The sequence below is a fragment of the Mastigoproctus giganteus genome, chromosome 11 (genome assembly GCF_048544385.1).
Source record: "Mastigoproctus giganteus isolate SK-2022 chromosome 11, ASM4854438v1, whole genome shotgun sequence".
NCBI classification, from domain to species: Eukaryota; Metazoa; Arthropoda; class Arachnida; order Uropygi; family Thelyphonidae; genus Mastigoproctus; species Mastigoproctus giganteus.
In genome coordinates this window covers 169,749,192-169,761,499 of record NC_143585.1, presented here as the reverse complement: position 1 = coordinate 169,761,499, position 12,308 = coordinate 169,749,192, and the positions used below count along the sequence as shown (strand labels likewise).

The 12,308-nt window shown below is 38.4% G+C and overlaps 1 protein-coding gene across 3 annotated transcripts in view; it reads left to right on the top strand.

The window, feature by feature from the left end:
- Taf8 (TBP-associated factor 8) overlaps positions 1-12,308 on the top strand; it is a 99,544-nt gene that overhangs the window by 17,987 nt on the left and 69,249 nt on the right. For all 3 annotated transcript variants that reach the window (XM_090384640.1, XM_090384639.1, XM_090384641.1), the window contains exon 3: positions 7,505-7,603. In XM_090384640.1, the coding sequence (XP_090240766.1) occupies positions 7,505-7,603 (99 nt within the window). The remainder of the gene's footprint in view (positions 1-7,504; positions 7,604-12,308) is intronic.

Below are 12,308 nucleotides of genomic sequence, written 5' to 3'. Positions count from 1 at the left end.
GAACTTATCTGACATATGACTGGGAAAAAAAAAAAAAAAAAAAATATATATATATATATATATATATATATCATTTGCAGAATTACTGTGACAGGCACAATTTGGCCTTAGTTGCCCTTGTGCCAATAAAATCCCATCAAACCAACCAGAGAAGATCGAAAAGAGGAGATTCCAAATTACCAAGTCTCTGACAGAGAATATCGGAATGGATATATGCACAAGTACCACCTTTTGAGGAGAAAGAAAATAATACAGCGAATAATTTGGACAAGTGAGATGAGCAGTAGTTGAATCAACTGATAACTGAAATTCTGTCAAAAAAAGTACATGAGGTTTGGCAGACTGCAAGTGGAAATGGACATCGTTGAGATTAGAACTGAGACCACGTATATTTGTGAAATGAACTAGGCAGTGTTTGGGAGGTTTAGATCTTTTTGCAGATAAGCTTACTTAAAATTAGTTTGATAATTCATGATGTATTCAGTAGTAAGAAAAGTGTGGGGGGACATTCTGTATGAAGTAATAAAATTTTTGATATGGCTTACACATGGTAAGAATATACCCAGATCCTTGACATAACATGGCCTCGACAATGTCCCCTGCGTACACACTACTCAGACTCCCTCCAGTCACTATCTTGCAGAGTAGAGGTAGCAAGATTATACACCAGCTGATCCGGAAGCCGCCTAAAGAGTTACCAATGGGTTCAGTCTGGTGTAATAACTAGCGGCTGGCCTGCGAATGCCGTTTTAAGTTATACCCTCGAAATGTAAGGAAGATTGGATCTCGCCGTGATGTCCATCGTAACTTTCTAATTCGTAATTTCTTAATTCTGATAATGCCATTATCAGTATTAAGAAAAAAAAACAAGGGCCATACGACTGAACCCTGAGTAACCTCAGTCATAACACTGGTCCATTCAGAATATTTCCCATTAATCATCTCCTTATCCAGTGCAGAAACTTATCCCATTTGCTGCACTGGATAAGGAGATGGTTAAGTGGTAGAAGACAAAGTAGATAAGCAGTTGCTTATTCCATTTTTCCAACTTTTACACAAGACATTGCCATGGGACTGTACTATAAGTTTTTCTAATATCTAAATAAATTATAGCAAAACCATGTAGTGACTCTCTTATAATGCCATGATTGTTGATCTCACTGTGCACTGCATTGGTAATTATCAATTCCATAATTCTTTCTTTCTGCCAAAGGACTTAAGGTTTATAGTTCACCATCTCATTCTTGAATGCACCCCCTCCTCCTCCCAACTTGTCGTATTTTTCCAGATGGAAACTTCATTTTTGTTTCTGAAGATGCCTCTGTTATAGTTAGCATTAGCATTAGTAGAGGCATTTGATGCAAGAAAGCAAGCTTATGCAGCATCAGCCAAAAAAAAAAATAAATAAAAATAACCACTTCCACTTCACCCTTCTGTTCGTTCGAAATACCTGTCCAGCTGAGCCTTAAACTTATTTAGGCTATCAACTTCCACGACAAGGGATGGAAGTCTGTTCCACCAACCAACCATCCGCTGGCTAAAGGCAAATTTCCGCACGTCTATCCTCCATCTGTCTTTCCTCAATTTGAATTTATGCCCTCTCAGGTGATTATTCTGAGCAAGAGGAAGAATCCCATCAGCATTGAGCATGCTCAAACCATTCAAGGCTTTATACACCTCTATCAGATCACCTCGCTGGTGCCTAGTCTCCAGACACTGTAATTTGCAAAATTTAAGCCTCTCTTCGTAAGAGCACCCCTTGCCTAGTTCTAGGTCTGTCTTGTTGTCTAGTTAAGAGTTTAGCGACCTTCTTAGACACATCGTTTAGTATAATCAGATAGATAATATCAACTTCTTGCACTGCCTTCTTTTAAACTTTATAATTTTCCTCCAGAGCCTTTCAGTTACTCTTCCCCATACTCCTTTAAAATATGTCTTTGTGAAAATAGAGATTTAGAGATTTTGTTCAACTTATTGGCCAGCGACTTGGGATTTTCTACACTGATTGTGCCATACCCTTGCAGTTGTTATTTTAGTTAGTAATACAATATTTTAGTTAGTTACCCAAACACTTATTTTAGTTAGTATCTTGATTTCTGAGAATTGTATTTGTGACATTAAGAATGAAAAATATATTTTTTAGTTATGCTCTGAAAAGTCTACGTCAGGTCTAGGTACAATAATTATATCATATTCAACATATTATTGTTACAGTTTAATTAAATACTATTACAGTATTTACAATAATTGCCTATTTTGAAATATTACATGGATTTGAACATGCATCATGTATAACAGCCACACTGCTCATTTGGCTACATTGAAAGCGAGACTTCCTTTGATTACATTGAAAGTGAGACTTCCAAGTGAATGATTAATAAAAAGAATGTGTATTACCTTAAGTTAGCATTAGTAAAGGCACAGGATGCTAGAAAGCAAGCTTATATCGCATCAGCAAAAAAAACAACAAATCTAATTTCACCCATCCACTCGCTCCAAATGTTTGTCTAGTTCTGCCTTGAATCTATTTAAGCTATCAACTTCTACAGCGACAGATGGAAGTTTGTTCCCGCAATCGACTACATGATGACTAAAGGCAAACTTCTGCACATCTATCCTCCAACTGTCTTTCCTCAATTTGAATTTATGCCCTCTCAATTGATTATTCTCAGCAGCTGAAACCATTCAAGGCTTTATATATTTCATGCTGAAACCACTTTATACACCTCAATCAGATCACCTCACAGGTGCCTAGTCTCCAGACACTGTAATTTGCAAAACTTAAGCATTTCTTCATAAGAGTAACCCTTTGTTCCATTCACTAATCTTGTTGCCCTTCTCTGTACTTGTTCCAACAGCTCTACATCCTTCTTAAAATGAGGCTTCCAGATCTGTATACAGTACTCAAGGTGTGGTCTTACCATTGCCTTATACAAAGGGAAAATCACCTCATCCCTACCAGAAAAATTCCTGTATATCATTGACAAGACACCATGATCTACTCTTGCAGACCGTCTGCACTGCTCAGAAAACTTTATATCTACCTGCACAATTACCCCCCAGGTCCTTTTCATTCTCTACCACTGTCAGTGTAGTACCACCCAGTTGATACGTTACTCTGGGGTTACTGGTTCCCATATGCAGTACTTTACATTTGTCAGTGTTAAACTTCAGTTGCGACCTCTCAGCCCATCCGCTCAACTTTTCTAGATCCTGTGGCAGCAGCGTATTGTCATTAACAACCCTGCCGACCTTTGTATCGTCTGCAAACTTGGACATTATGTCTGATATACCATCATCAATATCATTATAAATACAAAAAACGACAATGGACTTCATGGACTAATAACATTAGTCCACGAAGACCAGTGTCCATTGATTACAACTCTATCTTCTCCCCCTCAACCATCCCGTTATCCATAGCAGCAGTTTGCCTCCAGTTCTACACTGCTCCAATTTGTGCAGCAGTCTTCCATGTGCAACAGTATCAAAAGCCTTTCTAAGATCCAAATATATGATATCAAATTTATTCCCTGCATCCAGTTCCTTTGTGACCACATCATAGTATCCAATCAAATTGGTCAGACACGACTTCCCCTTAACAAAACCATGTTGTGTTCGAGCTTTAACTGAAGTCTAGTCTAGATGATCCTGCAGTGCTTCTTTAACCAGTGCCTCTATTAATTTCCCTGGATCAGAAGTTAAACTGACAGGTCTGTAATTACTTGATGCCCTTTGATCCTCCTTTGTGAATTGGGTCAAATTTGCGGTCCATGGGCACCGCCCCTGAGTCCAAGGAAGCTCTCATAATTACAGCTAAGTGTTTGCTTTCTTCCTTTGCTGCCTCCTTTAATATAACTGGATAGATCCCATCCACCCCAGATGCCTTTCTTATGTTTATCTTCAACAATTTCTCCTCCACTTTGCTCTCAGTTATTACAAAATCATCTATCTCACTGCCCGAGTTTAATTCACCGCTGGAATTTACCTCCCTGAATAACTCCTCATGTGTGAATGTAGATGCAAAATACTCATTTAGTTTGTTAGCTACCTGAGCAGGATCATCAACAGTTAAACCATCGATGTCCAGTGGACCAATCTGATTCATCCCCTCTTTTAGAGTTTACATAAGTAAAGAACTCTTTGCTGTTTTTCTTTGCATCCTTTGCCAAAGATTTCTTGTAATCTGCCTTTGCCTGCCTAAGTGACTTGGCTACAGACCAGCTTATATATATCATAGGCTTCCGTGTCACCCATTAATTTATATGTATCCCATGCATTTTTCTTCTCTGCCACATGTCATCATTTCATCTGACATCCATTTAGGCCTAAACCCTGAAAAATATTTCATAGTTGGTATGAAAAGCCTAGTAGCTTCCAAGATTAATTCTTTGAATGCTTCCCATTTTGAATTTGCTGTTGGTAACATCATCAGTTGGTCCCACCGTATAGAATTTAAATACTGTCTCAGACCTCCGTAGTCGCCTTTACGAAAGCAAAAACCCTTCCCTTTACCCCTGGTGGTAGTTACTTCTTTGAGTAAATCCCACTTCATCACACTGTTATCACTGTCACCTAGTGGTTCCTTTATCTGCAGATTCTTAATGCATGAAGAATCACCACTGATAATCAGATCAAGAGTATTACTCCCTCTAGTTGCTTCCTGAATATGTTGCTATAGAAAACAATCATCCAATAAATTCACAAAATTCTTGCTAGTGTGTGAGTGACCAACCCACAAATTCCAGTCAATATCTGGGAAATTAAAATCCACCATTATAAGACTCTCTGATTTACTGGCCCCCTCTATTTCCCTGTACAGTTGCTTATTATACTTATCAGAGTCATTAGGCCTATAATGCACTCCTATTCTCAGTTTTGATTTCCCAGTCCTTCTGTCACACCAAACTGACTTGACACTGCACTGTCCAGCCCTGTCAACTGGCTGTACTTCCTTAGATTTTGTGTTTCTTAACTAATAGCATAGCTCCTCCTCCCTTCATATCCTTTCTGTACACATTGTACTCCCCAAATTTCATTTGTGTATTCCTTATATCTGTGTGACCCTACATCTCTGATATTCCAACAATATCTGCCTTTGGTGTTTTGACCAATACCTCAAATTCATCAAATTTATTTACTAAACTCCTAGCATTGGTGTACACGCAAGTATACATGCACCAGTTGTTATTCTTAGCTACCCAACACAGCCATGTATTCAATTGTGCGATGACTCCCAGCAGTCTCTGAAATTCCGCCCAACCTTGTTTTACAGGCTGCTGCTCATTCCAAGAGAAGCAGTGCAAGAATCACTTTCACCTCTGCCAGCGGCTACTGTTAATCTATTAGTCCGTGTATTCCCCCCAAGCTAGCAATTTTCCGACCCACCTAACGCTGGCTCGATAGTGTCAGCAAATATTCTTGTACCCTTTCTATTTAAGTGTATCCCATCCCCGTAGAAGCAGTCTCTCCTGCTATCAAGCACAGACCAGGCTGAGAAAAATTGTACCCCTTGAGCCTTACACAATCTCTCGAGAGCCGAATTGATCAACAAGGCTCTCATCATATACTCGTTCCTATCGTGTCTGAGTAGAATTGCAGACACTTTTAAATCCCACCCCAATTCATGGCTTTTTTTCAACGTTGACCTGTACTTGTTAAGTAATTCCGTCGATCTCCTACTTTTAGTATCATTAGTGCCAACGTGTTCAACGATATCACCTTTTGTGCCCTTAAAAGATACCTGCTCTACAACGTCATCAACCTTTGCCCCTGGCAGACATACCCAAGTTGTTGGAGTATTGCCTTGGTGTTGAATTGGATTTGGCAAAGAAAAATTTTAGTTTTAAATTAATAATCATTGGATCTTGCAGAAAATAAAACTAAACTAAATCCATTATAAATTCTCAACAATAGCAATTTTATAAAATATAGCAAATATAGATTATTTGTTCACCAGACTTTATTTATTACACTATCTCCTAATGAAAGCTAAATATGAGTTTGCAAGCTGTGATGTGTGATGAAGATTTAATTTCATTCAAATTTGCCTGATATAGCTAAAAAAAAAAAAAAAAAAAAAAAGGAAAGACAAGAAAAAGTTCCAATTGAGAGATTTTTAAATTTTATTCTTAATTCTGACATTATATTATATAAAAATACATCACTAGAAACAACAGTACAGTATTGTTAAAAACGAAAAACACTCACTAATTTATGGTCAAATCTCAGGGTTGCTAAAATGTAAGAAAAAAAATTAAAATTTTTTTACAAACATGGTGTTGCAAAGAATTTTTTTAATAGCATTACTTTTGTAATAAAAAAATAATGTGCCATCTTGGAAGTGAATAACATAATGAATACTAAATTCACAATGATGTAATTCTAATAGATACTTAAGTTTTTCTCTTTTTGGAATAACACTGGAATAACAGTATCATTTTGTATAATACCAGAACATTTAGAAAGTAAATTAGAAAAGAAATTAGAAAGTACAAACAGGCATGGCTATAAATGAATGTCAGTAGTCAAAAGCATCATTTCCTAACAAGGTAAGGGGAAATAGTATATGTAGTAATAGCCATCATAAGTCCACGTGCATTCTTTTGCATATAATGCCAGTATAAATATAGTAACAATGCACTAATAACCATCAGAACTGTCCTGCATTCTTTTCTATGCTGATATAAATAAATACAGCAGCCATGATTATAATCATGATGATAATACTTGTGGATAACTGTTGTTGTTATTTGGTTTTTAGGAGCATTAGCAACTAAGGGCATATTGCTCCGGGGATATGCAGTGGTCATTCCCTGACCTTTCCACATCCACTGTATTTGGTGGTCACGGGCTCGAACCCCGGTCTAATCAAGAAGCGTGTGCTACGCCCTGCCGCTCCTGCCCACCTGGCTACGAAGGCGCCTGTGGATAACTATTGAGGTCCAAAGTGCCATTCAGTTGTTGCATAGCAAAGGCAGCACTTCTGCTAAAATATTGTAGATTTGTTGTGTATAGCGAACCGCAACCAAAATAAATATCGGTGGTGCACTTATTCAGAAAAGGAAGTATTGATCTTCAGGATTAGCTATGTGCAGGAAAACAACTTTGGTCTTAAACAGTTGCAGGAAAACAACTTTGGTCTTAAATAGTTGACAATATTATCCATGTTATGCATATGATGCCAGTTTCTTTCTACAAAGAATTGTTTAAAATTTGACAGATTACAGTTACTTTTGCACACTGAAATGTTCATCATATTGTCCATTACACCTCTTACTTCTCTGTTTGTTGCCAAATTTTACTGATGCACTTTTTTACTTTTAAAGGAAATGATGCTTTCTATTGTGAATGTCCATTACCTACTATTTCCATTTCTGTCTCTACTTTCCAGGCACCTCTTTTATGATAGTTCACTTAAATCTGATTTTTCTTTATTTTGAAATATCTTTTCATGTGGCTATTTCTGACTTAAAATTTGAAATATTAATCTTACTGAAACTAGGTCTAACAGAATTAGGAAGGAGTAGCAGATCTTATTGTGAATTAAGTGGCCGTACTGAACCATTAGTTGGTGATGTAGTTGTCGCACTTGTGGAAATGGGTAAGTATCTGTTTGGTTTGTGAAGGTGTTTAGATTAAGATGACCAGATTTCTTAGTCCAAATTGGGACACCTCATAATTTGTATTATAATTTACCACACCTTTATAAGTAGTGTGGAATTTTATGAAAAATTTCAAGTTTCTTTTTTTTTTTTTTTTTTTTTGAAAATAGAAATGATTGAAGTATAACATAAGGAAGTTTCTTGATTTGGAGGTCATTTGGCCTTGCTTGGTAAAAATGAGAGAGAGAGAGAGAGAGAGAATTAGAAATTATGTGCAACCAAACAATTGAAACTGCTGACAGAATTTGTCTTAAGAACAAAAATGGAACACTTGAAAACTAACAGGAAAAATCAAAATGACAGCAATATCTAAATAAACTTGGTGAAATAATAATGGCAGTTAAGGTACTTGGCATTAATAAATACAGGGTGTTCCAGTTGGGTAGGCCCCGAGTGCCAAGCGATAGTGACAAGCGATTTTCTTCCTGCGAATATATAGTGATCTCCAAAGTGTTATAGTTTCGATTCTTTTCTAGCGTCACCTGTTCTTTTATTTACTTGAAGAGGTTCTGTACTTTAAAGGACAAAAGTAAGAACCGAGAGAGGAAATCTACCTTTCTTTATTATTCTATATATTCATTACTAACCCTTTATTTACTTCAACAACCGCTTGGTCACTGGTGGCACCGCTCCTGCCTCCACGTGGCGGGGCCGGTAATCCGGGGGATAAGACAACCCCCGGGGCTAAAAGGAGCAGAAATGGAAACAAGTGACTTTCCATGCTTAGAGCCGAAGAGCTCTCAAGCAAATGACATTCATGACACTGACCATGACTTCTCTCTATCGAAGAGAATGAAGAAAGACATTGGCAGACAGGAATTACCAGCATTCCTGATAATACATTCTCTGTCAACACAACCTGTGGGCAAGCTCTCCCCCTTTATCATTCAGAGATGCCTCGAACATGCCGCAGGTTCACCAAAAATGGTGAAACGTCTCCAATCTGGAGATTTATTAATAGAGACCACCAATCCTAGACACTCAGAACTATTATTAAGTTTGACATCTTTGAGTGGAATCCCAGTTCAAATCACACCACATAACACCCTCAATTCTTCAAAGGGAGTGATCACTGAATGGGATCTATTAAACGTTCCTGAAGATGAGATAGCCCAGGAACTTAAAGAACAAAAAGTCATTCAGGCAAAGAGGATCATGATCCAAAAAGATGGCAATTTAGTTCCTACCCGGAGTATAATACTAACCTTCAGTTCTCCAAACCTACCAGCTTCAGTCAAGGCAGGATATTTAAACTGTCGCGTTCGGCCATATATTCCGAACCCCCTATGATGTTTTAAATGCCAGAAATTTGGCCATTCCCAGACAGCATGCCGTGGAGACACAACATGTGCAAACTGTGGGTGTAAAACTCACACACAAACAGAATGTAAGGCACCAACCCCACAGTGTCCAAATTGCAAGGGCAGCCATCCGGCATACTCCAAAAACTGCGACCTCTGGAAGTTGGGGAAAAAGATACAAAAGTATAAAGTTGAAAATAAAGTTTCCTACCAAGAGGCAAGAAAACAAATAAGATTAAATAATCCAAAATGCACTTATGCCTCTGCTGCTTATAGTCACCAGTCAATAGCATGTCAGACAGAAGTGTCCATCCCTCCAGATACATCGATCTCAGACTGGGCTCGATCAGTCCTCTCGGTCCAACATACATCAAAGGCAGTCGATCAATGCAGTAATACGCCACTGACAGTTCCATCCCAGAGACTTCTACATTGCCAAGCAGCGGAAAAATTAGATCCAGTTGAGGTGAAGCAATCTCACCCCTCAAGCATGGACACCGATGATACCACCAACTCAGAAGATCTGCTTGAAATACATGCAGATGATGATATGGAAGAAGGCAATGACTCAAGACGCCCAAATTTTTCAAGAAAAGAAAAATCAAAACACGAGAGATATAAACAAGCCTCTCACAAAAAGCAAACAGACTCCTCTTCTGCTCACAAAACCAAATAATGGAACAAATCATACAATGGAATTGCAGAGGTTTTCGCAGCAATATTGATGATATCTATGAACTAATTAACCGTTACAATCCTGCTGCCATATGCTTGCAAGAGACAAATCTAACAACAAAAATATCCGTTTCAGTCAAAAAACTATACTATCTTCAGAAAAGATCGATCTGAAACTAACAGCCCCCATGGAGGAGTAGCTATACTAGTGGAATCAGGAGTCCCCTCCAGGCACATTCCATTACAAACACCATTAGAAGCTGTTGCTACCCATATAGTAATCGGTATCACACTGACACTAGCCTCAATTTATCTTCTGCCGAATCAATCATGTACAATTCAGCAACTGTTAAATCTAATTTCCCAATTACCACCTCCTGTTTGTTTACTAGGAGATTTTAATGGGCATCATCCATTATGGGGATCTCTGGTCTCAGACGGACGTGGCGAACTCATTGAAATGTTACTTGACCGAGAAAATTTGACACTACTGAATAATGGCTTACCGACATATATCCATTTTCCTACTGGGTCAACCAGTGCAATAGATCTCTCAATTTGCTCTCCGATCCTCTTCCCAACTATAGAGTGGGCAGTACATGACAATCCTCTAAATAGTGACCACTATCCGCTGATCTGTAGTATTCAAACGACCCATTCCAAACAAACTGAAACAAAAACAAAATGGAAATTTTCCAAAGCAAACTGGACGAAATTTACTAGTCATGTATCTTTTGATGATGACACCATAGAGTCTTCTGCTATTGACACTGTCACCGATCATATCACAATGCAGATACTAACAGCAGCAAAAGCCGCCATCCCACAGTCTCAAATAAGAAACCATCGGCATACCAATCACTGGTGGAATGGCGATTGTAATAAAGCGAAGAGAGAAAAAAACAAAGCATGGAACACCTTCCGCAAACATCCCACCACTGCCAACCTTATTAACTTCAAGAGACTGAGAGCCAAAGCTCGTTATATCCGGCGGAAGGCGAAAAAAGACTCATGGATAAAATTTGCCTCCTCAATCAACAAAGATACTGATGCCCGAATAATCTGGGAAAAAATAAAGAAACTAAATGGTAAATATCATAAGTTGCCTTCTCCTATTATTAATTGGAATGGAAAGGAGATCTCATCTGTTGATGAAATTGCCAATGCCCTAGGAACGGTGTTCTGTGAGTTGTCCGCCTCAACTGCATATCAACCATCTTTTCAAAAAATCAAAGCTGAAGCTGAGAAAAGGAAACTAGACTTCAAAACTGCATGTCATTTTACCTATAACCAACCACTCACAATATCTGAACTGAAAGAATCTATATATACCTCAAGAAACAGCTCTCCTGGCCCTGATGGAATCTACAATATAATGATTCAACACCTCAATCAGAAATCACTAATTTCATTGCTAAACTTTTACAATAGAATATTCTCAGAACATATATTCCCTACTTCCTGGAGACATTCTTATGTAATAGCCATACCTAAACCTGGAAAAGACCATTTGATTCCTAACAACTATAGACCAATTTCTCTAACCAGCTGCCTGAGTAAGACTTTGGAAAAAATGGTTCACCATCGACTCACCTGGTACCTTGAATCCGAAAACATAATCAGTAATAATCAGTTTGGCTTTCGGAAGAATAGATCTTCCCTAGACCTCATGACCAAAGCCGAATCCAACATAAGAAATGCATTCATCAGAAATCAACATCTCGTCATGATATGCCTTGATATAGAGAAGGCCTTTGATACCACGTGGCGCTACGGTATCCTAAGAGATCTCCATTCCATTCATATGAGAGGCCATTTACCATATTTTATTCAAAGCTTCCTTCAGCACAGATCTTTCCAAGTGAGGTACCGGCAGGTTTTATCTCAAACATACATTCAAGAAGAAGGAGTCCCACAAGGCTCTGTTCTTAGTGCCACTCTGTTTGCAATACGAATAAACAACATCACAAACAGCATTCCAAATACCGTTGACTCGTATCTCTATGCAGATGATCTTACCATATCCTGTCATTCCCAGAATATGAACTATATTGAGAGGCATCTACAAATATCCATTAATAACATTGAATTATGGATTGCGCAAAATGGATACAAACTGTCAAGCCACAAATCTACAGCTATACATTTCTGCACGAAACGCGCAATGCATCCTGAACCCGAGTTGCACTTGGCCGATCATCCACTACCAATTGTGAACAGTATTCGCCTTGTAGGGCTAATTTTTGATAAGAAGTTAAACTTCCAGGAGCACATCAAGTATCTAAGAACCACTTGCACAAAGAAAATGAATATACTCCGGGTCATCTCCAGTACATCTTGGGGCGCCAATCGTTATACCCTGCTCCACTTATATAAATCTCTAATTAGATCTCGGTTAGACTACGGAGCACCTGTTTATGACTCAGCTAGGGAGAGCACCTTTGCCCGTCTTGCACCCATCCAACATTCTTCTCTTAGGATAGCCCTAGGTGCATATAGGACATCACCAGTTCAAAGTCTTTATGTTGAGGCTCACGAACCTCCACTTAGCATCAGAAGAAAGATGTTGCTGATAAACTACTCAGCTAAAATTAAAAGTCTGCCTACTCATCCGGTTTGGCCACTGTTGCATAACCCTCAATTGAAAACCCATTATACAAATAAACCT